The 27,941-nt window shown below is 37.0% G+C and overlaps 1 protein-coding gene across 1 annotated transcript; it reads left to right on the plus strand.

Moving 5' to 3' along the window:
* The first annotated feature begins 393 nt into the window (after nt 1–393).
* On the plus strand, nt 394–26,020 carry wdr27 (WD repeat domain 27). Its single transcript, XM_085922079.1, has 24 exons — nt 394–623; nt 1,178–1,319; nt 1,521–1,645; nt 1,759–1,872; nt 1,945–1,996; nt 2,073–2,143; nt 2,234–2,321; nt 2,411–2,507; nt 2,600–2,691; nt 2,908–2,972; nt 3,532–3,644; nt 4,050–4,123; nt 8,154–8,223; nt 8,413–8,481; nt 8,559–8,662; nt 8,755–8,844; nt 9,347–9,468; nt 9,719–9,852; nt 10,102–10,199; nt 10,541–10,662; nt 12,680–12,777; nt 16,246–16,348; nt 18,475–18,573; nt 25,279–26,020. The coding sequence occupies exons 1-24, from the start codon at nt 486–488 to the stop codon at nt 25,390–25,392; spliced, it is 2,394 nt and encodes a 797-aa protein (XP_085778205.1). The 5' UTR covers nt 394–485; the 3' UTR covers nt 25,393–26,020.
* The last annotated feature ends 1,921 nt before the right edge of the window (nt 26,021–27,941 follow it).

Consider the following 27,941-nt stretch of genomic DNA (forward strand, 5'->3'; position numbering starts at 1 on the left):
TGGCTCTAGTTATTTATTGTAAATATCGTACAAATTATCTGAGTATCATTACAACCTCATTCTTTGATTTGTAATTCTTTTATTTCGCAATTTTTATGTACCTTGATCACAATTGAGTGGTTTGCAATCACAAATTTGTAATGGTCTGCCATCTGGTGGCTATAGGTGGTGGTACAAATACTCTTTCATCATCACAGACGTCCCACTCTAAAACGAGATTCAGCGCCGCCTACGTCATAATGAAGGATAAGAAAATCGTGTTCAATAGACAATCTTTTGCAAAGCGTCCCCACAGGTCTCCTAGCAACCGCAAACGTTTGCACGCACTATCACTTGTAATGTTTAAATTACTCATTAACTTTAATCAAATGTGTTCTTTTAAGAAAACGTGGACTAACGAATGCTAGATACTTAGTGGCAATTGTTTGAATTGCAATCATGTTTTGCTAACAGTTTAAGTTTGTGGTTTTCTGTGGAGAAGGAAAATGATAGTTGAAAGGTTCAAATTGACTTGTGACAGACTTGTATCGTACCAGCAACTGGCTTGTAGTTGCGATTACACTGGTATCCCTTTGAATAGCAAGGACATTCTCATTTACAGTAATGTGGACGTGGAGCAAAAGGTTAGTCATCCAATGTTTATTTTAGTAAGGGTCTATGTCCAGAATGGAATATAATTCATATCTTTGGTATTTGTTCATTGGATAGCATCTTGACAAGTGTGCAAGGATCAAGTCATATTTTTTATTAATGTGAGTTTATTTGAATGTTCTTGTTTTTTTGTGAAACCTTGGAAACATGATGCTGAAAGCGATGTTTTTATTTACATTGGGAAAAGGGTTTGTCATTTATTTGCTTGCTAGTTGTCACACTAAATTGAAACCGAATATGCACGTTTTTTTTTGGACAAGTGTATGTTTTTGGTTGGGAACCAAAACTGCAACACAAAACCACACAACTGTGTGTCAGATCATTGAGCTGCCTTTATCACAACTTATTTTTTTAGCTTTCTATTTACTACTGCTCGGCCATGTTCTGCAGGCTGGTCCTTTCCATAAGGAGAGGGGAAAAAATGGCATTTTGAAGACAGGATGTTGCACAAAGAGAAAAAAAATGGAAGAATGGTACAGTAAAGACACTGGCATGAAGATCGCTAATGTTTATTGCATCTATACAGGCCTTGCTGCTCACTGGCCATCATGGTGAAATCACCTCTATGACTTTTGGGAAAAAGAACTCACCTGTCCTTTTCTGTTCTGCATCTGCTGATTATATAATCGTCTGGAATGTAGAAGTGTGCCGGAGAAGAGTGAGCCAAGGTACGGAAAGAGAATGTTGCTTTGTGCAAATTTGCACAAACCAGGCATTAAGTGACAAGTGAAATGAATGAACGTGCTTTTATAACGATAATAATCTTAAATTCTATTTACAGAAAGGTATTTCATTTAACAGCTCACGTATTGTTTTTGTCATTGAGTTTGCATAATGGTCTTATTTAATTCACTGAATTTTTACCAAAGGTCAAATTGCAGCCGGGACAATTATTGGAAGTCTACCAGGTGAAGTGGTTCATATTTCCTTCTGTTCGTCTGATGAAAGAGTGGCTGCATGCTCTGGAGCCACTGCATATGTTTTCAGCTCACAGGTATTTTGAAAACTTCAAATGCGTTTTTAAGATTTAAACTCTGACCTGGAGATGCAAATGCTAATACACTGTAGATACAGATGGTAAGCCATTATGATTGTTTTTCTCATCAGAAACAGGAAACAATCTCAACGTTAACTGGCCATTTGGGGCCTGTAACGTCAGCAGAGTTTTGCTCGTGGGATGAAAACATTCTTGTCACCACATCAGAGGACCGAACATTTAAGGTACTGAGTTAGCATTCTGATTGATGTATTATTAAACATATTGGACCAGAACTGTACATAACTATCTTGCAGGTATGGGATCTACAAACAGAATCAGTTTTCTACCAGTCTTTTGTACTGTCAGGTATGATATTTAAGAAGGAAACAGATCTGATTATTTTTAATTGTTTAATACATTTACCAAAACTCTTGTTTTTAAGCTTCTCCTCTGCTCAGTGTGTTCTTCATGAAGGAAAATGGACATATAATCACCGGCTCCACAAATGGACAGGTTGCTACATTCAGCCTTAGCAGCAAAATGACCTTTAACAAAAATAAAATTCCTTGCTGTGGTCAAGCAATTATTTTTTGTTTGCTGTAGGTTTGGTGCTTTTCTCTCCAGCCTGACTTTTCTTGTCAGCTCGTGACCAAAATAGACCTTCACAAAAATGACCAACGACATCAAGCAGGTGACAACCGAGACATGGAGTACGGGTTATTGTATTTATAATTTGATGAGCTAATTTACTTTAATATTGCTTTTCATAACTTCTTTTAGGTGTTGGGGAAAAGTCATCAGAAGTGGAAATTTTAGTACCTGTCCTCAAAATAGTTTCTTTTGGCTCATGTAATGGTAACACAGATGCAGAGAAAAGGTAAGTAGAAAAATTATCGAACCAACTAGTTGTTCTCTCAAATAACTAGATGCACTTTTGTAAGTTGTGTTATAGTTTCCTTATCTTTCTAGGGACGGGAGCTGGTTATGTGTTGGAAGCACTGATGGTCTGTATGTAGTCAACCTGGCTACATCAGAGCTAGTAACTGTTCTCCATTTTAGAGGTATGGTACTCATGTTGCTCCTGTTGTGCTGCCAATCGGCAAAAAAAAACGTTAACTCAGTATTTTGTGGAAAACATGGCGTTAAAAATAGGACAAAAATTGTTGCTTTTGATGCATCGTGGTAACCATCAACAATTCGACATGAAACAATTGCAAAAATATCACCTTTAGTATGACTGTGATGCTATTGGCCAATTGCATTTCAATTGATTCTAGATTACCCCAATTTGAGCATCTCCATGGCTGGGTCTTGGGTCTTCTCTGACAAACATAACAATTCTGTGAGTATACCTCAAAGAAACTAGACATTTTTCCTTATCTTGATTAATAACTTTTGAACTTTGATTTCCTCTGTGACAGGACAAAGTAAAATTAGATTAGATGTGGAGTACTAGAGCTACAATTTACGCTTTCCTGTGTGGCATTTGCATGTAAAGCTTGTGCAAGTGGTTCATATTTGTTATATCCACACTGCTATTGTCAAACCCTTCATTATTAAGGTAATTGTGTTGACTACACGCTGCCCACGTCTACTATAAATATTAAGTATGTGCTTTTTTGCTTTACTACTTAAAGTCTATCATTGGTAAATGGAATAAGGGATGTTTTCATCCAGTTTTTTTCTGATACATTTTAATGTGTTAATGGCCCTTGCGATAATTTTTTAAAAATGGCATTTTGGCAACTTTGCAAGTAAAGCGTTACATTTACAACCCACTGTTGGACTCTTTGTCATGTTGTATGTCATGATGTCTAAAGTCCTCAAATAAATTTCACATTTTACATACTACAGCAGATGAAAACCATTACCTTGACAATTGTTGAATTCTTTCCACACAGATGCTGTTTTTAGTGAGCTCTTTGTTTACTCCATGTGTGGTCCTGTTGGAGTTCTGTTTGGGTGATGTAAAAAGAATCCAGGTGGGAAGTCAAGGCTTTTCAATATTTCCAAGGTAATCTTGAAATTAAACACGCAAGTCATTTTATATTACTTATAATATATGTATAAAATATATACAGAGGGGAGAGTGAAGGAGAGTGAGACAAACAACTCTTCACACTCGTTCAGTCCAATTTAAAATCTAAATGTAGGTTGTGAATGTGAGTGTTAATGGTTGTTTATTGAGGCAAAGTATAGTGTTAAAGAGTTGAAAATGGAACAATCTGTGTTTAACCCCTGAAATTTTGACGCAGTGGAAAATTATAATGGACAAGCTGCAGCCTTGATTGCGGCTGCGGGATTTGATTTTTGATGAGTCAACAACGTTAGAGCGACTAATAATCCAGCAATGGAAAAGTTTATGAGCATTCAATTCCAGTTACTCTTTTTCTCCGACTCACCCCTCTCTTGTTTCCAGTTCCCCCCCACTTCTGGAGTCACCTCTCAATGCTGAGTTGAAGAAGAAGGAGCCCAATCATTTGAAGAAAAAAGGTCAGGATGTGTTGCCATCTTGCGGTTACAAAATGATTGCATGTTGTTAAAGAAACAATTTATGACAATCTTGATGGTACACTGGCTAGTAATAAAAAAATACCCACATTTTTGTGATAACCACAGCGACCCTAAAAAGGACTCATGTTGTGTTAGTGGTTGACCCATTGGCACCGTAGCGTTAGTGAGTTAAGTGGAGAGCTTATCCATTGTTACACTCCCAATTGATTATTACACCTGAATATTCATAAGAATGGATACCGTAATGGCCCGAATATAAGATGACCCCCTCTTTTTCAAGACTCAAGTTTGAAAAAATCCTTTGTCTAGACCCCAAATGTAAGACGACCCCCCCTTTTTCAGTTTTATTTCAATGAAAAAAAACTTGTCTTATATTCGGGCCAATACGGTAATTGATGCTATCCTGCCCATGATGTTAAACTCATAAACTTCTGACAGAACATTTTCCACTCTCAATGTATACTTACGCTAAAACTGAATTATATTTCACAATTCTATAGGAAAATCCCTGAGGAAAAACAAAACACAATTGCTTTAAAAGTAAATAATTATAGAAAGTCTATTTGACAAAACTCCCACATTATATGTGAGAGAATGGAAAACATTATTTCCTTCACGCAACCCGGGACTGGTAATTACTTCTTTAACTCCCTTCAATTTGAGCACGTTCAGCATTTTAACAGGTACTAGAAATATAATCGCAGACACAAACACATCGCAGGCAATATGTGGGTGTTAATTATCCAAAATGGGCTTGCTTTGTGCAGTCAAATCAGCCTATTTGTGACCCGGGTGTATAATTAGGCTCTGGCAGCAGCTTTCTTCTCTTCTCAAGGGAGGTCAGTGGTTTGCTGCGGTTTTCATGTTGCTCTCACGGAGAGGTAGCGGTGGAAAAGGGCAACATTATCCCGACTCCCCACAGCTGTATTGAGGAAAGCTGCTGAGCCACACGGTGGTGATGTCTTCGAGATGTACTGCACCACTGCTATGTCAGACCCAAAGCCACAAGCATTTACTGACTAATTCAGCCATAATCATGCTGCGTTATTAAGTGTACACTATGTGCAGAATTTAAACATGTTAAACCGTAAACCTCTCAGGCTCTTGGAAAAGAAAACATTATTCCATTGTAAGTCTGGAACATGTCTACAGGAGTTCTTTTTAAAGAGCTGAGGGAGAAAGGATGTGACAGTTATGATGTTAACCTGATGAATGGGATGACTCAAAGTTTTGTCATTCATTTTGTTTCAAAAAGATGGTTTTCTGGAGGAACAAGTCTAATTAGTGTGAAGGCGAAGGCCTTCACACTATTGTTATTCTACTTTATTTTTCTTCTTATTATTATTAAACAATTTATTCCTCCCACTTTTTTGACACCTAACTACTCCCACATGCTTTAACCGATTCACTCCATTCCAACTTTCACACGTTCCAAAAATTCACGGCATGACTGCTAGTATTTTATTTGTTCATAACATTTACCGTTTTTGCATAATTAGCAAATTTGTGCCTTAAAATCCCCCATTCATTCTTAATGGCACATTAGACACGAGCGACGTTCAGGAGTGAGTTCAAATTTTGACATCTGACAACTTTTTTCATGATTTCTTTCCTTAACTCGTTTATTTAACTCTTTTATTTTTTATTTATTTATTTTCCATTCATTCATTTAGTTATTCATTTAATTTTAAGTTAAAAACATCATTTTACCGTTTTAACGGCATTTACCGTTTTTATTTCTTGTTTAATATCACCATTCCACCGCAGCAACACTAAGCCGCTGTTTAGCTCAGTAAGAAGACAATGATCCTAAGAACACGAGCCACGTCCGCGAGCGAGTTCGAGTCCCGGTTGGCCATAATTTTTTTATTCATTAATTCTTCATTCATTCAATTTTAACACATTTTAACAATTATTTTCATCATTCATTTAGTTTTTCATTTAATTTTAAGTTAAAAACATCATTTTACCGTTTTAACGGCATGTACCATTTTTATTTCTCGTTTAATATCATCATTCCACCACAGCAACACTGAGCCGCTGTTTAGCTCAGTAAGAAGAGACTGGAATTTGAAGCACGAGCGCTGTTCCCGTGCGAGTTCGAATCCGGCTTGACCAATATTTTTTTTTCATTCATTCAATTTTAACACATCACTTTAATAATTATTTTCATCATCATCATTAATTTAACATTTTTATTTTATTTAATCATCAATTTACCAATTTTATGTCATTTAATCATCATTTCGAGTCCCACAATAGTGTGAAGTGCCTTCGCCTTCACACGCAATTTCTCCAGAAATTGCCAATTCTAGTTTAATTTTAAGTTAAAAACATTTTACCGTTTTTATTTCTTGTTTAATATCATCATTCCACCGCAGCAACACTAAGTCGCTGTTTAGCTCAGTAAGAAGACAATGGTCCATTGAACACGAGCCACGTCCGCGAGCGAGTTCGAATCCCGCTTGGCCATAATTTTTTTATTCATTAATTTTTCATTCTTTCAATTTTAACACATTTTAATAATTATTTTCATCATTCATTTAGTTATTCATTTAATTTTAAGTTAAAAACATAATTTTACCGTTTTAACGGCATTTACCGTTTTTATTTCTTGTTTAATATCATCATTCCACCGCAGCAACACTAAGCCGCTGTTTAGCTCAGTAAGAAGACAATGATCCTAAGAACACGAGCCACGTCCGCGAGCGAGTTCAAGTCCCGGTTGGCCATAACTTTTTTATTCATTCATTCAATTTTAACACATTTTAATAATTATTTTCATCATTCATTTAGTTTTTCATTTAATTTTAAGTTAAAAACATCATTTTACCGTTTTAACGGCATGTACCATTTTTATTTCTCGTTTAATAGCATCAGTCCACCAGAATAGCATTAAATCGGTGTTTAGCTCAGTAAGAAGACAATGGCGCTCTGAACACGAGCTACTTCCACGAGGACGTTCGAATCCCGCTTGGCCATAATTTTTTTATTCATTAATTTTTCATTCATTCAATTTTAACACATTTTAATAATTATTTTCATCATCATCATTAATTTAACATTTTTATTTTATTTAATCATCAATTTACCAATTTTATGTCATTTAATCATCATTTCGAGTCCCACAATAGTGTGAAGTGCCTTCGCCTTCACACGCAATTTCTCCAGAAATTGCCAATTCTAGTTCCATTTTATTCTTCCTACTGCTAGTCACAATGTCATTCTATATTAAACGTCATAATTGTATAATTAGTTTATGATGTCATTTCCTTTCCCTCATTGAGAAATGGGGACAGATGACTCTGTTGCTTCATACTGCAAAGAGAAAAGACAGAGATGCTAACATAGATACATGCTAAAGAAATTACCGCAGTTAATGCCTCATGCATTCATCATATAATAAGTTTCATAATTGAATTTGTACTCTAATGTATATACCGTGATCCCCAACTTTCAGTCTCTGTTACACCCATTAGTTTTGCTAAACATTGGACACTTAAGCCATATAGATGTGGTATTTTCAATTTTTTTAGAAGCCTGAATTATTATCTGTGTATTTTTGTTGGGCTTCTTTTACCATGTAATTTTCCTCCTGGGCTTTGTCTAAGAAAATATCTCCTGAGATAGACAGAGTCACTGTTAAATCAATCATTGTCACTTCTAAAAAAAAAAAATCCCACAATTTAATGTACTTATGTGGGTCCAAAAGATCTTAATGACTCATGACTTTTAATCCCACAGATGCAGTAGATTTTTGGGGCAATTTAGTGCGTTTTCCAGGAAAGAAGTGTCCTTGAAATAACACTGATGGATTTATTTATTTTTACTTCCAGTCCTCCATATAAACCTTGTAAATTTAAAGACTTATGTTGTGGCTAATGGTGGTCATTTTGACTCTATAGTAACTTTATATAACTGTGTACTGTTGTCTCATACACGACAAAATAAAACAGACGCACTTATCTAATAAACTTCACAATGTTTGTTTGGGGTGGTTTTTCTCCAGGTGGTTTAAAGGAACAGCCGCTTGTCTTTCACTCAAAGGTGAAATCATCTGGATACACAAGCTCTCCAAGGTAGCATCCTAGATATATAAGAAAAAATATTAGTTTAAATTGAAATGCACCGCTTTGACTTAAAATTGTGGTGGTGGAAACATTTGTTCATGCTTCACAACAGCAAATTTGAATCCCACCTTAAATGATGTGGCATGTCCTTCCACCACTACTACCATTAGAGCAACAACATTTCTGCTTTTGTTACAGAAAGCTTCTTTTTTCACCCAAAACAACTGCTCCGAAAAGTAAGTCCTCAGTGAAGACTAATAAGAAGAAGTAAGTGTGATTTATTATCCTAATTGAAATTACAGTTCTTCTTGGATTTGTTTGAAATCATATTCATTTTCAATCAGAGGTTTATTCCTCAAAGATTACCCAGAAGACACTGCCGCACCTACAGATCTACGTGTCAATTTAAGTATTTCAAGCAAGCCAGTGTATTGCCTCCAGTACTCAGGTGAGTATCAAATCATGTTATCTAAAATTTGAATAATGTACACCGCTTTTATAACAATTGCATGTTGATAATGAGTATTTTATTTCTCCAAGGCGATGGAAAGCAAATCCTGTGTGGCCTAGGTGACAACTCTGTGTTTATGTACAAGTCTTCCCTTACTGGCAATCCAGCTGTCTATACAGGTACGTGGCAGGGTCTTTTTTAGTATTTTGCGAACTTGATTTAAAAACAGTGCACACATTCCTTTGTAGTTCAATGTATCTCTATTATCTCAGTTGCAATCATTTTATGAGAAAAAAAGACTGAAGAATTTGATTTGTTACAAAACGAATCAAGAGTTGAGCCTTATTTAAGCTACTGTAAATAACTTTGAAATGGATCTTTGGCATGAGATGACACACTGCATTGAAATTTACTGCCTCAACTATAACTGTCAAACTTGTAGGTGAAGATTTTTTTACTGCAGATGTTTAATGCTAAAGCTATTAAGTGGGATTTAAGCACAATCTGTCCTATATCAAACGCACCAAAAGGGGGCAGCACAGATACAATGACCACTGTCAGGTAACAAAGGGATGCTGTAATTCTCACTCTGTCCACTTCTTAGAAGAGTTCCATCAAAGTAAATGTTGCAAATATACACTGTGTTCCCAGGCGATTATGAAAGGCTCTCTTTGTTTGCAGGGCACGACAAGCCAGTGAGCAGCGTGAGCTGGAGCCTCAACAGGCAGTACTGGTTAAGTGCATCACATGACCAGACTCTGCGACTTTGGACTCATGACATCCCGGAGCCTGCTGTTATCATGGTAAATGTCGCATTCCCATCCTACACTTGTGGTCTTCGATGTCATTCCTCTCAAATGTCACCTTTATTTAGACTTGACCACTCACGATCTGTTCAAGCGGAATGCAAAAGCTGTTTCCTCAATCAAACAGAATGAAGAGTCAAATGAAGTCATTAAAACAACCCTTTTTTGGAACTCTGTGAATTTGTGAGTGGATGTATCAGTATTGTTTGAGATTGCGAATGTCTCATGTATATTTCTTTTCTTTCAGAGGAAAAATATGTCCTCGAAACATATCAAAGCTGCCCAGTTTTATTACCTGGACAAGTTTTTGCTCCTTGCATTGGGAGACTCACTACACCTGTATTTGTATCATGTGGATGTCACGCACGATGACATCAAAAGGTAATGTGGGTTTGAGTGGGCATCGATAATTTTCTCCAAATATTGGACAAATGAACGATGCCGATCATGCTTTTTTATTTTAGTTGTATTATATCAATGTATGGATTGTGCTACGTCGATTTATAGCATTATTATACAGGAACATTTGAGTTGATTATTAATTATTCGAGCTGTAATGACAGCAACAACAACAAATGAATAATACCCCAACTTTGATGTGTATTCATTTGTTTGTGTTTTTAATTTCAGATATCAGCAGCGGAGTTTTGTCAAATTGTCAAGCTGCTTTTCAACATCCGCAGGTGCTGATATTACAGACTTGTCTGCTATCAATGATTTCTTCGCCTGTATCCTTTCATTTCTCTTTTTTTTTCTTCTTATAACAGGAAGTGCAGACTATAACATGTTCTGATGGACAAATTGAATCAAGCCGCTCATCTTGTTAGCTGGCCCCTTGAATCTGAGTCATGTAAATAGTTGCCTCTGTAGCTACCACTGCTGGTTTTAATTGGGATTATTTTGTTTTTCATGTTTCAGGAATGTCTGTACAGGCAAAGTCAAATACAGATAATGCTTACTGTTTTTTTTTTTTGTTTTTAAATCTTATAGACCTTTTCCCCTCAAATTCAACCTAATTCCATACTTGTTTTGACTTCACCATATAGTTCCCATAACTTTCCTGGCTCAGACATTGTTCTGGCATGTACTTCCAATCGTTCCATTCAAGTGTTTGACATGAACAAAGGCATAGTCGCCGCAGAAGTGCCCGATGCTCACAGCAGAGCCATCCACTGTATAACACAAAACAAGGTACTCATCTCAAAATGTTACAATTCCTATATGAAACTTATGGCTCCATCTAATCCCCCATATCTAATTTATATCCCACTGTTTCCACTGTTTAATATGTACCCCATTTAAATTCCCCCAAAGTCATCCAACTGTTAATACAATGTTTAGCATGCAGTGTTCTCATCTGTATTTGAAAAAAAAAAATGCATATAGCAATGTTGATAATTGGCTTTGTTATTGGAAAAAGACAAAGCAAAGCCAGTGTGTAGCTCAGACCCCCACAAAGGAAAATTTATTTGATTTGGCTTCAATGGGTAGAGCGAGTTCCATCTTCATCGAGAAGGATCGACTATTTGGCAGATGTTATGATATTGCGTAAGACATCCATGAGCGTCAGGCTGGTTACATAAGGAGCACATTATCTGTGAAGCAGCAAACGTGTTAGCTTGTGGTGTGAATGAGGTAAGTCAGTGGCTAAAACCTCATGGTCATTATCATCCATCTATCTGTGTTTCGAATCCTTGGTTTATTGGGATTATAAATGCCATATGAGAAGACAGGAGGAGATTCCACCCAATGATAGCCTTGGAACGACGCTGTTCCATGGTTCAATTTTTTGGTTTCTGCATCTTTACTCCCACATCACTGTCTTGGATCAGCATGGGGCCAATTTGCTGTTGTCTAACAAGTAGACAGCTTGGGCCTGCATCCATAGCCATTTTTGTGCTCTGAAGAATACAATTGCAAATCACTCATAATGCGAACTACAAATACCATTGATGGATTTCAACTGGCAATGTCTGATGATTTACACTCATTGGAGCAAGCGTCTTAAGCATAACAATGACTCCTCTGCATTGTCAAGTGAAAATGTGACATTTAGTATACTAATCCTTCTCAAGATCTTGACCAAAACTTATGAACTTGTGAGCCCGTGTACCTAGTGAGTCACTAGGTGAAAATGAAGCTTCACTCTGTGAAAATGAAGCTTCAAACTTCATGAACTAATGATTGTATTGCCACTGTTGGGTCAAATAAAGAGGTTGGCAAGGCGTTATACTTCTAGCCTAATGTTAAACAAAGTGTGCCATCAAGAGGAGTTAATAAAAAAACAACTTGTTCATGAAACAAATTAGAATTTTCCCATAACTGGTGACCCATGCTTAACGTCCCCTCTCTTGGGTACGTAGTTCTATGTGAGTTTGGTAGCCTGGATTAGGTCAATAAACAGCAGCTAGTGGCATGGATCACACTTGATCGCGTCAACTGACTTCATGGCCCACCCTCACAGGTGCCTCTCTACTGTCACGCCAGCTATTGTGCGCCATCAATGTTGACTGTGTTGTTTCAGCTGAGATATTACGTCAATGGGTGCCCGAGGGCCCCGCAGAGCACAGGCGGGATAATACCAGGAAGGATCACAGGGATTGCCTCAGCCTGGACACAAAGTGTCCCGGCTTTCACCTTGCTGTCCCATCTCAAATATGACAAATCTGGGGAACTGCAGCATGGGAAGCAACATTTCCCAATTGAAGTTTCCATCGCCTATTCAGTACAAACTCACCTGGAACTCATCACAGCGGAGGACTTCTCGGAAAACTGAACTGGAAATGCTCTCTCAGACTCTCATTCTCACACTCTTAATGGAAATCCAAACAAAAGCTCCCTATTTTAGACACACTTTTATGCATCATCTGATAGGTTGGTAGAGATGTCATGTGGAATTGGCATATGTGCTCTGTGGAAACTGTATATATAACCGAGTGCTATCTCACTGTGGTGGATCAAGGATGGAAAACAAATTGTTGAAAAGAAAACATCTCACATTCCAGCTTCACTACCATTGGCTTTAATTCTACCTCGCCGCACACTGTTGTGCGAGGTGGAATGAAATATTTGGAAGCCGTTTGCTTATACAGGCTATATTGCAAAAGTATTTTCCGTGCACTTGATTTTCTAAGAAGCTAAGTTGCAAACTATTTGAGTCATGCGTGTCCCGACGAAGCATTTTCATCCATTTGTGTATATTTCACAGGGCTCAATGTTCAGCACACAGGCACCAGAATCGTATAACCTCTTCGTCACGAGTGCAATCACGGATGGCTTGAAGATGTGGGACCTTCGCACACTTAGGTTAGTGGACTATTTATTAACTCAAAACGAATAAACCATAGAAAACTATAAAAATACTTTACCTCCAATTTCTTTATTCCAACTAAACATGCATTCTTAAAGTTTCCCCAACTTATTATTTATCTTGTCTAAACATGTGAAGCCATAATAGTTGTCATCTTAGAGGATATATTGTTCATAGAAAGCGGATCATAAAAAATGTTTGTTTTGGCCTTGCTAAAGGAATTCCTGTGTAGCCTTTGTTTCCATTTTGTCCCAAACTGAGTTAAAACCCTTTTGATATCTGATGAATATGTGGGCCTGCCTCCCAATTTCTGTTTTTTAATAGCTGGCTGGCATGATTTACTCATCAAATAAAGTCCCACCTAGATGTAGCATAAGTGGAGCACTTTTTCGACTCTACTTAATTTGATGTTCTATCTGATGAACTCATGTGGCTCGAGTTTAAAGAGCTGCAGTGACCCACATTTTTTAGAAAATACTGTTTTTCTTGCAGCATAGTAAGGCACACCCCAGTTTCAGTTTTCATCTGAATGTTCAGCAGAATTTCCTAAAAAATAGACATCACGCATTCAGATAATTTATTCTTAATGGAGCTATGCATTGTTTTGTGTTTGCCAAAGTATGCAGTTGCACTTAAAGGTTGCAATGTAACAAGGTCAAAACTGCAACCATTAAACCACAAAACTTTTTTGCATTGATCCAAAGTCTAATCTTTCTTCTCCTAATAGAATATTGAGCAATTTCCCCCATTTGCATCGATATGTTCTTTTCAGCTGTTTAGCACAACATCCCTTAAATTCATATTGTATTATGTGCTTCCTTTCTCTATTACGATAGATCTTGACTTTGTACCATCTGATTTCACTACACATAAGATGATCTCTCAAGATTATTTTCCAACCACACGTTTTCTCAGAAAATTATGGTTCACCACTACTGAATAATTCATTTAACAATTCTAACCCAATTTCTAACCCAAGTTTCAGCAGTCTGCTTAGGTGTTTTTGACCCCTTTTTTTTGGGGGGGGGGGAATAAAGAGCTATTCACAGGATCAGTTAGGAATAACATGTTATCAGTTATTAATCACTATGATAATTATCTAATAGTTGTGACTTTTTGAGGGGGGCAGACCAGGGTTTGTGTGAATGTTGTTAAAAGCCATCTTAAATCAAGTGTTCAGCACACTCTGACACTGAATACTCAGGTGCATGAAAGGACCCCCAGGGTCACTCTTCAAAAAGGACCAGACCTGCTAGTGCAGTCTTTTAATCATCGTTCAAATACTGAACAGTTACTGCACACACCCCATAATGCTGAGTGTGTGCGTGCAAGCATGCGTGTGTGTGTGGAGGGGTGGGGGGGGGGCATCCTCTTCAGGCAAAATATTCAATCCACATTCTGACCAGGCACAGCTTCAGGAATTTTTTTCTCCAGGTTCTAAAAAGAGACTTGACTGATATGTAGAGGGGGATGAGAAAAATAATAAATATATATACTTTACTGGAAGATATCGAATACAGTGTTGGAGGGCCTTATCTGGTGCTACACAGATTTCAGCTCTCCTTAGACTCAGTGTAGCCTCGGTCGGTCTCTGATTCTGACCTAGAAAACCAAAGCCGTGTTTACACTTGAACTGGTTACACTGCTTATTGTCAGTGTTGTGTTGGCAGCTTGTGTTCGAACTTTCACCACATCTCCACGTGCTTTCCATTTAGTCGTCCAATATGACTTTGTAATAATATCATTAATATTGGACAATATTAAAACAGCTGCGTCACATTTGATATTCGATATGTGAAGAATAAAGATTAGCTATGGTCTCTTACCAAATGGGAAAGCTATTCAATGAGGTCAAAGACGAGACTGATTCAGAATTGTGATTTTTTTTTTTTACTCCCAATAGTTCTGCTCTCCTCCTGTTTTTCCCATATCATCAGGTTTTACTAGCTGCCAATTACTTGACATGTTGTCACCGTTATAATATGTCACTGTACTTCTCATTTTTATCTTTAAATGTCTGTTTCCCCTATTTACTGTTTTTAACTGGGTCGTAGTGCTGGGAAATACCTTTCTCTAACTGGGCTTGACCACATGCCAGCAGAGTTGACGGTGCTATTGATGTTCCTTGGGAGATCCCTGAAGTGATGTTTTTTCAGTTAACCTCTTTTTTTGGCAACCGTCAAATGGTTCCACATTATACGTTTATAAATGGGCTCATTTTTGATTTCTCAAAGTATTAAGCAAATACAATGATATTGAACTGGCTGATGAGCATCTGTGCATCCATCCAACCATCCCTGCATCTATAGGTGAGGCAATTTGTATTAATCTTTCAAATGATTAAAATGCAATGTTGACTTTTATATTGGTAGTGATCATCAGATTAATGCTTATTCTGAGTGTGTCATGGAGTTAGGGCTTCGTTTTTAATAGTAATTATTTGGTGGCAGTGAGCCAACAACTTCGAAGTCATTCCACGTTATTATTTTATTGATTATTTTTGTTCCCATTATCTGTTGATTGAAATGTACTCCTAGTCAATCAGTAGTAGTTAATTATCTTGGAGCAGCTCGATGCTGGCACATGTATCAATTGAGTTCTTCATAAGTCGTTCCTGGCAAAGTGACATTGTAACCTATGACCTCCGAGATGCAAACATGACATATCTTTGAAACAACCACAAGGACAGGACAAAATCAGCACTATGATTCTGAGAGTATGCAGTATTATTGTGTTGTTATTATTACCCCCCCCCCTCCACTTTCGAACTGGAAATACACTAGCCTATTTCTTTGACCTACTTTCAACTAACTCAGTTCGATTACTACAACAGGAACGTGAAAGGCATGTTCTCACCAGATCAGGTTAAGGCTTGGATCAGCCAACATTTCAGCTCATATAGCGAGACCTTTGCTCAGCGAGCTGTCAGTGGCATTGTAAAGACATTTCATGCTGTTGCAAAGCAAACGGAGAGCCCAGCATGTGGCGAGAGGCAGCCATTTGTCATCTACTACCTCCTCTTTCCTGTGTTTTATGTTGTTAGCCTGGGCCAAATTCTTCACCACAGATTCTGATTTTTGTCAAATGTAAAGTCGGGGTAGCAGGTAGCTTTTTCGCAGATTTCTGTTGTGCACTGTCATGATCTGGGAATACCTCGTCATTCATTAGTGCACAAAGAACAATGTACTGTAAATATCATTTTTATAAATGACAGTCATGAAAAGCGTAAAAGCACTTTGTACAATATCTGTTTTGATATATTGGACAATTCATGTTGGATGTGGAATAAGTAGAAAATAAAATTAGCAAAGCTCTATTTGTAAAATTTCAAAGCAGAATTAGTTCATTTTTGACATTTTTGTTATTTGACTCTACAGGAAGCAGGAATAATATTTTCAGGCAAACATTTAGTATATTTTGTATTTGGTTCTGTATATTTCTAATCTTTGTCTGCATCTCTGCAGGTGTGTACGCCGTTACGATAATCATGTGAATCGCTGCCATTCCTGCTCTTCCGCCATTTCACCGTGTGGTCGATTCATAGCGTGTGGCTCAGAGGACAAATGTGTAAGTTTGTTGGTACATGAAGTTTTCCGTGTGCCCTTCAAAGTGACAAATGAATTGTGCATGAAAATAAGCTAACAAAGTGAAAAAAAAATCCAAAACCACAGAGTTCCACTGAATGAAGTCACTACAGCTTCTGGATCAACAAGTTGATTTACATCAGTGTGTGGTTATGAATTTGACAACATATAATTTAATGCATTATTTAGATCTGAATCATGGCTAATTTACTGTATCAAGTCAAGCGAAATTTGAGTTATATGGATGTATATAGGACATTTTTATGATTTGCGATAGTTAATATGAATTCAGGATTTCATAGCAAAAAAAACATTCAAACTTTACATATGTGATCATTAAAATACTTGGAAACTAAAAACCCGAATTACAAAATGTCATAAAAGTTGGTTTTATTTTTTGTCCATTTTATTTGTATATTTCTATTTCATTATAGTGATATATCATCACAATAGAGTTTTCTGTATTTTAACTTTTCACTGATTGCCTGAGAAAAATCACAAGATTGTACTGTTTCACGTGTTCAAGGGTCATTTTAACAGCAAGGATTCCTTTCTTTTTTTGCACTTTAACTCAGACACTTTTAATTCAACTCAGACCTTTTTCCAAAGTCCAACTCAACATCATTTTGAAATAGTGTTTTTAAATTGCTTTTCCAGACAGTGAATTTTATTTGCCTTCAAAGTGTCTTGGAAAATGTCCTGTTTCTTCTTTTGCTGTTTGTATGAGTAAAAAGCAGTGGAAGGAAATATGCACTTATTAACATTTATTTGGACAATACAAAGAGAGGAATACTGTGGCCAAATGTGCAGTGCTGCGAGGAATATAATATATAGAGCGTGAAATTTAACGCCAAAAAAATCTCAAAGTGCATACTTACATTTTTACTAAAACAAAGTTAAGCAGAATTGATACATTTACATTTTTTCCAAACACCCACAGTAATAACAATTCGAATGTCAGGCTGGTGACCAGTTCACAATGTACCCCGCCTCTCGTCCAAAGTCAGCGGCACAGGCAATGGGGAAGAAATAGGAAACAAAAAATTCCAAATAATACAAATAACAAAGCCAAATTGCTGCTTTACTATACGTCTTGTAAATGGAGACATCTGAGGTTTTATGTTACATGGAATTGACAAAATGTCCCCCCAGCCAAGTAATGCCCTGTTAGACACCACACACATCAAATGCCTTGGAGAGGAAACACTCTACCCATGGATAGTTTTCCTTGAGCCTTATTCGGAGAATCCCAATATAAAACAGCTGCAGGAATATGATGAGTCGTCGTCTGGTAACGAACATCTATCTCCACATCTGTTTTTATCTTCTTGTGGCACTGAAGCAAACAAATGCCTCTTGAAGCTTGATTGCAGCCAGAGAGGAAAAATTGTGTAACTGATAACGCACGTTGACATCTCTGAGAGTCATCATCACATGTTCAATATAAGAGGTTCCGAACGAGCTGTCCTTAACCTTTGAGGCAATTTGCACTCTGATGTCACACCGCAACAATAAGGAAAGATTGTGGTATCGTCATCTCTTACCTAATACCAGGACTCTCAAATTAGAAATATAGTTATTCCCCAAGGATGCAAACCCACTAAACCAGTGTCTGACCATAATATAGACATGAATAAATCAATATGCATTGATCTTTGAACTGATTTGACTTTGAATATGAGTATTTCAATATCTTAATAACACAGGTAATATACTCCATGAGTTTTCCAAATTGGTTTGGTGGATTTTGCAAATTTTTTTCATAACAGATTTGAGAACCAGTGTTTTATATTCGTTCACAGAAAAAACTATCATACATGAAATAATGACAGATAGAAAGTCACTTAGAAAATGAACCGTATAACATCAGTGTCTAAATCAGCTTTACTGGTATTACCACGCAATCTCGGCTACTGTTTAAAAATACTGAGTGATAATACAGTTTATGTTTTGATTCATGAGCAGTTGCTGGGCCAACCGGGTTGCTAGCCATCCAAGTTCTGACACAAATTCATATTCTCTTGCACATACTATCTATGATATTATTTTCATATTCTTTAAGGAATAATAGTCCTTGTGTGTTCATTTAGTCCATCATCTTCATTTCAGGCTTATGTTTATGACATAAGAAGCAGCAGCTACCTTCACAAGCTTCAGAGACACTCTGAGACGGTGCTAAGTGTGACTTTTAACCCTGCTACTCCACAGGTAAGAGATAAGGGAATTTAGATTTAAATAACTGTGGCTCATACAGCATCAAATATTTGAGGCCATCACTAGCCCAAATGCATGCACGGTAAATACTGTCGGAAGCCAGTCAGTATTATTCTTCTCGTGGCAACCGTAGCGTCAAACTGCAAAGTAAATAAAGATCCCTACAAAAATAGCATGAATAAGATTTATCACAGAGGAACTTGCACAATATTTTACTATCAAGTCAAATTGTTTATATGCCATTAATTCTTCCCTCTATCCCATGAGTTGTCATTCAGAATCTAGGTCACCGGTTATAAATCTACAGACTCTTGTTCAAAACGCTACTTTTGCAACACAATTTTATATTCAAGTTACCTAGGGGAAAGTTTGATCCATGGCCACCGGTTGGCTAAATAACAGTACTAAGCAGCATCGGACACGTACTTAATTCATGTTTTCTTACTCTTTGTCATTTTTGATTTTGCAAAACTAGCAGAAAATCTAAAAATGTAGACTCTCTGTGTTGGATGGAGATGATTGTGTTTTTCATTTTCCGAAGGAAAACGATTCACTAATCATTTAAGCATTAATATAATCTTGCCAGTGTTAGTCTTTAAAATATATACTCACAATTAATTGATATGCGGTAGCTTGAAAAAAACAGTATTTTTTCATTGCAGCAGACATAATTAATATGTATTCAGTCAAAACCAGTCCAACCTGTAAAAAAAGATGCACACACATACACACACCATATCTCCATCAACTCTTGTCCGCGCATACCGTACATTCTTCTTCCTTTCACTTGACAGACATGTTATTTGTTACATATACATAGTTACAGTATTTTATTAGCTTCACTAATTCCACATCATTGTTTAGTTACTCCATGTCACATTATATTTACTCGACTATTTATAGGATCACTGCTGTAAGAAATGGTAGTACATGGATGGTGACTGGTTTTGTTTTTCTTTTATAACCCGGTTGTACACAGACCAAGAAAATCGTTTGCGTGATCAAAACGTGTTGAAAAAATATGTAGTGTTTGATTAAGGATTATTTGTATTTTTTAATAATGCTCACACAGTCATACTAATTTAACAGTATATTGTAATGCCATACAACATACGTATAAGGGGAATCCCCTCCCCATTCTTACGTTGCTAAAGAAAGTAAATACGAACATCTTACAATCCCAACTTGTCCTCATTTTGCGTTTTTTTTTCCGGCCATGTCTCGAGGCTTGATGTTGTCTATATTTACTGCTATGAGAATTCTCCACCGCAAGGCCCAGACAGATAATGCAATGCATATTTTCCACTCGTGTTTTCCACTCTGATACTCAAAAGACCATCAAAGTCTGTGGTTCATTACCCCAGGTTGATCCTGTTATGACTGCTCTTCTGGGACATCCCAACATTTTACTGTCACTTGTCTTTTTCAATTTAACTGCAGTCCTTCAGGTGGCATACAACTGTAAATTAAATTTGATGTTAATTATTTAAGCTCATTTTTTTATGTCTTTTTTTTTTTTGCATGAGTGACAGGTTTCCTATATAAGCAGTTATAATGCTGTGCCTGCACTCGCTCCCTCGTATGGAATTTACCTGCTTCAGTATCATATAAAGCTAAGCAAAAATGTTCTTTCTACCCCAAGGCAAATGAACAGCCAGAGCTGAGAAACAGGTTACTGGGTCAAAAGAGGGAAATAGGTTACTGTGTTTTCTAATTTGAAGCGGAGCTGTTGATAGCTCCTCTCACAATGTTCCACACCAGAGATGGAAAACATCATCATATTAGAAATCTATATCATAGGTTAGAAAAGTGTGCAAATCGTTGCCGTCTGGTTTTATTCATCTTTGATGCAGTGTCCCAAATTTCTTACTTTGACAGTAAAGACTTGGTTTAGATTGTGGGTTTTTTTTTCCAATGGATTAGAGAACATGTCAAACTCAAGGCCCGCGGGCCAGATACGGCCCGCCACATCATTTTATGTGGCCCGCGAAGACAAATTGTGCATCAAATGCATATGTCAATATTTAAATTATTGTTTTCACTTTTAAAAAACAGCTCTATTACTAGCAATTTTTATTACCATTCATATTTTTAAAATATGTGAACCGTTTTTCTAGTTAACTAGTTATTCATCTTGTCATTCACCAGTTTGTTGAGTACTCTACACTATATATAATTTGAGACATTGAGACATTTATTTGGGTTGGCAATTTCAATGGCCCTTCGAAGGAAACCATGACTATGAAGCGGCCCGCAACAAAAATAAGTTTGACAACCCTGGATTAGACCTTTAGAATACACATTAAATTATTTATCTTTTCCAGTGCATGGTTAAATATGAATACATTCATGAATACAATTTTAGAAATGCATGCGTGAAAATCTGTGGCTATATAAATTAACTTGACTTCAAAATACCACTGTATGGAATAGATCAAGCAGAAAACTTGTTTTGTGGCAAGATGCTATGTTTGGACTGGCAAATAAAACTAATAATGAACGTGAACAGAGCAGTAGAGCTCAGAGCATTATAAAAAAAAAAATCGCAGACATTCTAGGCCTACAGCGGCATTATTGAGGGATGATTCCGGACAAGCCCGAGCCAGTCCAAGCGCCAAGCTTTCAATCATGCTAGCACATTTGTCAAATGACACACTTCATTTCATAATTTGCTGCCTCCTTATTGGAGGCAAAAGAGCTTTTTTGATCCATTCCCAGATACAAAGAAGGAAAAAAATTGGCTTAAAAAAAGGTTAACACATCGAAGTGTGAGATAAATGCACACAAAGAGCCAATGTGGTAATCTGTTTTTTATATCAGCTATATAATGTAAAAAATGAGGGCTACATAATGAAAAGTGTTTTTTATGCATTGGCAGACTTCAGTAGACATGTCTCATACATGGATTGCAATATTCACTAAAGTTCCCAGAACTAGGCTCGATGATGCACTGGTTACATTTACAAGTCAGATATTCGATACAGCCAACAAATGACAAATGCGAACTATATACACAGTAAATATGCTTTTTTTTTTTTATTTCTTTTTAATTTAGTGAGTGATGCTCATGTTCAAGAGCGCTCAATCGTCCAGGAATGATGGTAGTTGTTCGATGCATCGACACAACAGCCATACTAAAAGTGTTAATTGAGTTTTTGATTAAGTGAGAATATTTTGTGCTATTATGCTTCAGTTAACATTTGTACGTCGTTTTAGCTGCAAGACTGTAGAGCTATGACCGCTTCCTGACACTCGCAGCTGTTCTGTCAGCCTCCCCCAACTTGGAAGACCAAGTGAATCATCCCATTGGCTCTTGTCTCCAAGGGTCCACATGTATCATCGTTCCTCTTTCCAGCCTGGAAAAAAAATTGCAGCTGGCGTCCCAGTCAGCTTTTTTCATTGTATTTTTTTTTTTCATTTGTGGTGAATTGGCATTTGGAACACTTCCTCTTTACCCTTTTTTTTTTTTAATTATTTTCCTGCCCTTAAGAAACACTCAATTGGATGGTCAGACAGCAAACACAAATGCCGCCTGCTCCAGAATGTCACATCCGAGTGAGATTCAGACGGAGCTGAGACAGAACTTCTCTGAGAGATGCAGGCATGTGTTCATAGAGATAGAACTGAATTAAACGGGAAGCCATGAATCTCCTTAAGTAGATCAACTATATGATTTAAGGTACTTACTAGTTAGATGAGGGCAACCTGAGTTTTAGTCACTTTGGATACATATCCAATTTATATGCACATAATAAAAAGGCTTGGGTTGTGCTTGAAAAATAAATAAATTTTACTGTTGACATGAAAAAAAAAAAATCTGATAAGGATAAAAAAAAATCTGATTTGACCTGCTTTATGAATATAGCTTAAAATTGCACTACTCTTGGTAGTATGTGTTAATCAAATCTAATCATTATACTTTGTTCTCCAATAATTTGCCATTAAAATATAGATATTCAACTACTGGTTTTGCGTAACCTATGTAAGTGTATGTGGTCTGATGTACATATAGTTGCTATAGTACTTCTTATGTTTTTCTGTGATGTAGTGCATGTCTCATAGCTGACTTATGGCGCCGTCTTCCATCTCTCATGTGCATGTTGATTTCCGTCTGTACAGAACATTCTGTTATTTTAGTCATAGTCTGTGGTCTCAATGTGAGCATTTAAATCATTTGCGAGGGTCAACATCGCATTCTGTTCATTCGAAGCCCCCCCTTGATGGATACTTTGTTTGATTCACATTGACAGCATTTAACACTATTTGCTGACACGTTTGGCAATATTTGGATCGCGCTCATCAGAATATTAAACCCACATTTTATTTCCGACTTTGAACTATGCGCATGTCGTTTTTTTTTTTTGTGGTATCCAGGAAGCTTACCCAACAATAACTTCGATTGTGTAATATAGATGACGCGTCATGCGACTTTTCACTTTGATTTATGACTTGGAAGGAGACTTCAGCATAACTATTAAAAACGTTGCAACTTCCCAGATGCATGTATGTCTTGACAATATAAAAGACAGTGTCTTGTAAAACATTCATATGGGAAAAGCAAATTTCATAAAATTCCATCGTTTTGAGAATTTATGAATCTGGCTTAACCTATTGCATAAGTATTTCTGACCTTGCTTTTTTTGGGGGGGGGTGTTTTTTCTAAATTCAAAATCCAGGAAAGTCCCGCAGCCGGGAGCATGATCCCTGCATTTACATTATACCAGTGCTAAAAAAAAAAATCTTTGTTCCGTGACCCTCCAAAGCCAGTCATCATCAGCTTCGCTTGAGTTATCCTCAGTGAACAAAGGTTAGAGGTCGCTTAGGTGGAATGCGTCGGATTACAGACTCTTGCTGCAAGTGTACAATGGAAAAAATTATCTCAACACCGTAATTTGTGCTTCAATGCAATGAGTCGTATGTCAGGCCTATTGCCGTTCTCGGTAATATAGTTGCTTGTTGACCCTTTAAACTCAAAAGCACAAGCCATAGAAGAGATTCAGGATTAAGGTCAATGAACTGGAAGTTATTCTCAAAAGAAGGCTCGGAGAAGACTGAAAAATAAGTGTGCATAGGTCAGAATGAATGAAAGTGTTTTGCACAATTTTATTTAGCTAAATACTTCAGAACTTATCAGATGATGGTTCACAGTGCTGTCGGACAATGACCTAAAAGCAAAGATTTATGAAGACAAATAAGTGGATTTTTTTTTTGTAATGGTCAAATTAATCACATGGCCTGAATCTGATTCAGAATGCAGATCAATTGAAGACAAAACTGAAAGAAAAGAAAATGACTCCAAAAGAAGCGGGGACTCAATACAATAGCAGTCGAGGCCTGACAGAGCACCACAGACTGTTATTAAAATGAAATAAAAAAGTTACATTTGGAATTGTTTATTCATCTCTTTACTTTCAATTCCTAAAAAAACAATCTCAAATTCACCTGATTTGAATGTAAATAGCCTTCAATTAAAGCTGAATGGTAGCAGGTAAAGCAATGTTGGTATTTTTTTTTTCTTTTATAAATCCAATGTGGTGTTGTTTCAAAAGATGAGAATAGTGTCTCAATATTTGTGGACATGACTGCATGTCCTTGCTGTTCAGAAACTGGACTACTACATGGTTGTGTGGTTAGCAACGAATTACAGTAGGGTCAAATGTTTCGAATCCTCCTCAGACTGCTGCTGGCGAAAGCATCTGCTTTGCTCACTGAAGATTTGTGTGCATCAAAAAGTATTTGGCCGTGCATGAGAAATATGGTGGTCTGTTGTTGAGCTAAATGTGTTTCATATCACTAATTGGCAGATACTTTAGTTCCCCCCTCACACGCACATTCCTGCTGTTCGTATGTTTTAAGAAGATGCTCCACAGCAGATATTGATGTCTAGCTAACTGGAGACTTTAATCCTTAATTGGATGAATAATATTAGCCAGCAATATTGGTATTCATAATGGCCCCACAAATATCGCTATGCTGTATTATGATGAAATATTGTGGCGAGAATTAGAAAATAAATATCATGATTGTCTGCAATGATTATTTTGTGAAAAGCAAATTTCCAAGAATTTTAATCAGTGTGTTATAATAGTAATAAACACTCATATCAAGGTATTCTTTTTTGAAATATTACATAAGTACAGACCGTTTGCTTTTATTCCCTACTGGCTTGTAGAAGTAAATTCTATAGACTGTATGTCAAAGTGCTGCTTTCACTCAGTGCTGAGATGAGAGCTGACTTAGAAGTGAGGTAATGCTTCCTATTACTAAGAAATATTGCAGTGATTGCATAAACATGTGCTTGTGTTTGCGCGCATGCGTGCGTATGGTGTGCCTGTTTACACGTGTGCAAGCTTCTAAGAAAATGTCATATTTCCAAGTAATATTTTGTTACAATGTAGTCTAAATCTAGTCAATAAGCAAATGAACAATGATACGCCACCCATTTTTTTTTCTATCTAAAGCTTTATAATTAATGGCCATTAATTAATTCCCAGCCATCTTCACTACTATTTTGAATACAAAATGGCTGTAGTATGTTGCAGTAGTTTGTGCTTTAAGGGACTGGAAATTGTATGATTCAAATGGTCACAGTCAAAATTATCCAAGGGTGTGTAGTTGTCTCATAAGCCATATACTATGCAAACTGCTATTCTGCCTAGAAATCAATGGAATGATATTTTCTGCTGTTTTGTTCTGTAGCTGCTGACCGGAACTCTGGATGGGAAGATAAGCCTGTTTGATCCCAGCAGCGGGCTCCGTCTGTCTCAGGACACCGGCTCTGCTGCACATAATATCTCCAGAATGTCCTTGTAAACACAAGATGCTTCTGTAAAGGCCATTGAAGACCAACCTGGCGAATATTTATTTGTTTCAAGGATTATGACATGTTGTTATGGTCATTTTAATGTGGTCCCTGGTACAGTGCATAGGCTATAAAAAGATAGATCTTGCGGAGTAGTCAGGTTGTCAAAAAATATCCACCAAAATTGCCCCAATTTGTATTTTTGTAAATCCTCAGTTTGACTGACGATTTGAGGTTTTCACCAGCCTCATTTAACTACAATGTCTTGCTATAATGTTTCTCCAATTAGACATAATTATAGCTACATTAGCCAAAGACAATCCCATCAAGTTGCTCCCATCCATTTACCCACAATGAGCATTGGGGCAGGTCAAGGATCAAATTGATGTAGAACAGATGTAGTAGTGTATGGCTGGCTGTGATCACCACTTAGCACACGAGGTCCATGACGTCAACTGGGTGCAACCTGTGAGGCTGCCAGGGCCACAGATGCTGCTACTACTGCTTGTCGCATTGGGCTCAAACTTTTTTCTCTCAGGCCAAAACAAAATGTCATACCTGCCTGCAAGGATTCACAATGTAAGTTAATGTGTTGCCATGGTTTCTGATGGATATAAATAAAACATTGCCTGACCATTATTACTTTTTTGCCTTAAACATTTTACAGTTCTTGCAATGACTTATACGAAATGTTATTCAGACTTTTTTTTTTTTTTTTAATTGATTATTGTTTTACATCATGATGAAATCTGTCAAGACACTTTTCAGACCTTAAACCAGTCACAATTTTATTGAACACAGATAGAATGTACCGCACATATAAACCTAACATTTTCTCAAAAGCCGACAGTGCGCCTTATGCGCCTTATATATGGACCAAATTCCTAAATTTAAACTGGCCTGAAGCATTGTGTCATGAAATCAATCATAAGTGGCCCGCTGAAGACTATGAATCATGAATCAAAAAGACTATGAATCATTATTTTGTGATTATAAAGTAATTTGTTGCATCTGAAGTTGAAATAAAAAAGATAAAATGGAGAATGATTTGATTTGGATTAAAAATCTGACATGATGCATGAATGGTGCGCCTTATAGTCTGGTGCGCCTTATATAAAGACAAAGTTTTAAAATGGGCCATTCATTGAAGGTGCGCCTCATAGTCCGGTGCGCCTTATAGTCCGGGAAATACGGTAATCCTGAGAAGCAAACAAACAGACCCAACAGTGACACACAGTTGACTTATTTCATCATGAACAGTACAAAGGCAAAAGCAACTGGATAGACCCACAGTGGTAGGAAAACACAAATAAAATCTTAAATTGAGAAGATTAAAAACTAATACCTTGGGAAAAATGTTCTTAACTACAAAAGTTAAAAATGAACGAGGGAAACAAGAACAAATAGTTCAACTAACGTCAAGGGGGACAAATTATGAAGGTTCCGAGAACAGGCGTTGGTAGCAAATAAACAACAGCCTGGTGTTTTCTGCATTTTCTGTGCCAAGAAGCTGACTATTATTAAATACAGGTGTGCGCCGGAGAAGACTCTGCCATCCACATTCACCCAAGCAACTAGAAAAACAAAACACATTCTCGAAAGTAGACAGATAACTGGATTATGACAAAGTCAATTGCTACATCGTCTATTCGGGGGTTTTATAATTTCTCAAAACTTGGGTTATTGTTTTATTCCAAAGTAAGAGTAAAGTTGGATTTAAGAAACGTCCAACATGGAATAACAAATGCCACGTAACGTGTTGCTTCTTCCCTTTCGAATGTCAATCAACGAGCTATTTCCAACAATGTCTGTGACCATGCTCTACTTTTAACAACCACAAAAAGAAAACCCAACATTCACAATTAATATTCATTTTAATGACAGTTTATTGATTATTTCAAGTAGGATTAAATGGTGTCTTACTACGCTAAATAAACCCCAGTCATCAGCTATTTATAGATACCAAAGAGACAATCGGGCTCACAACCAAAACTCAAGCAACCCTGTCTATAAATTAGACATACTCTATTTGATTTGGCTGTTTATCTGATCTTGAGGCTAAACACAGTGATAAGTCATTCACTTGTCTCGCTTTGAGAAAAGTGCTCCTGTCGGCCCTGTCTAGTAATATATGCATAATTAATAGCAATGCATGCAGATGTTGTGCTATTTGAGTAAGTAACCAAAATAAGAGAGTAGATCTGAAGACACAAGATTTATTGGGTGACTAGGTCGCTTGGTTTGTCTAATACCGTATGTGTGTGTGCGCGTTTGTGCGTATTATGCGCGTGTGTGTATGCCACAAAATGAACTGGCAAAGTTGACTTTGCCCTGTCATAGTGAGCTTTAGTGTTCCTGCATACAGCAGCAGCTTTCTGCCGGGACAAACACTCATAAATTGTCTCCATTTATGTGGCCAGGTCTTTTCTCCATTTCATTGTGTTGGAATGTGCCGTCAGTATATACGATTGTAGGCCGACTCTATTTTGACTGTATGAATTAAAGTTGTAGGTTGGCGACTCAGTGAACTTGTGCGGGATATTTACATTACAATGCACGA

This window comes from Syngnathus leptorhynchus, chromosome 10 (assembly GCF_054491065.1).
Source record: "Syngnathus leptorhynchus isolate UIUO chromosome 10, UIUO_Slep, whole genome shotgun sequence".
Classification (NCBI taxonomy): domain Eukaryota; kingdom Metazoa; phylum Chordata; class Actinopteri; order Syngnathiformes; family Syngnathidae; genus Syngnathus; species Syngnathus leptorhynchus.

Excerpts from the sequence above, each read along its gene's own strand:
- wdr27 (XM_085922079.1), top strand. The coding sequence starts at position 486 with ATGATAGTTGAAAGGTTCAAATTGACTTGTGACAGACTTGTATCGTAC. Across the intron at positions 2,508-2,599 it reads AACACAGATGCAGAGAAAAG|GGACGGGAGCTGGTTATGTG; the intron begins GTAAGTAGAAAA and ends TTATCTTTCTAG. Across the intron at positions 9,469-9,718 it reads CGGAGCCTGCTGTTATCATG|AGGAAAAATATGTCCTCGAA; the intron begins GTAAATGTCGCA and ends CTTTTCTTTCAG.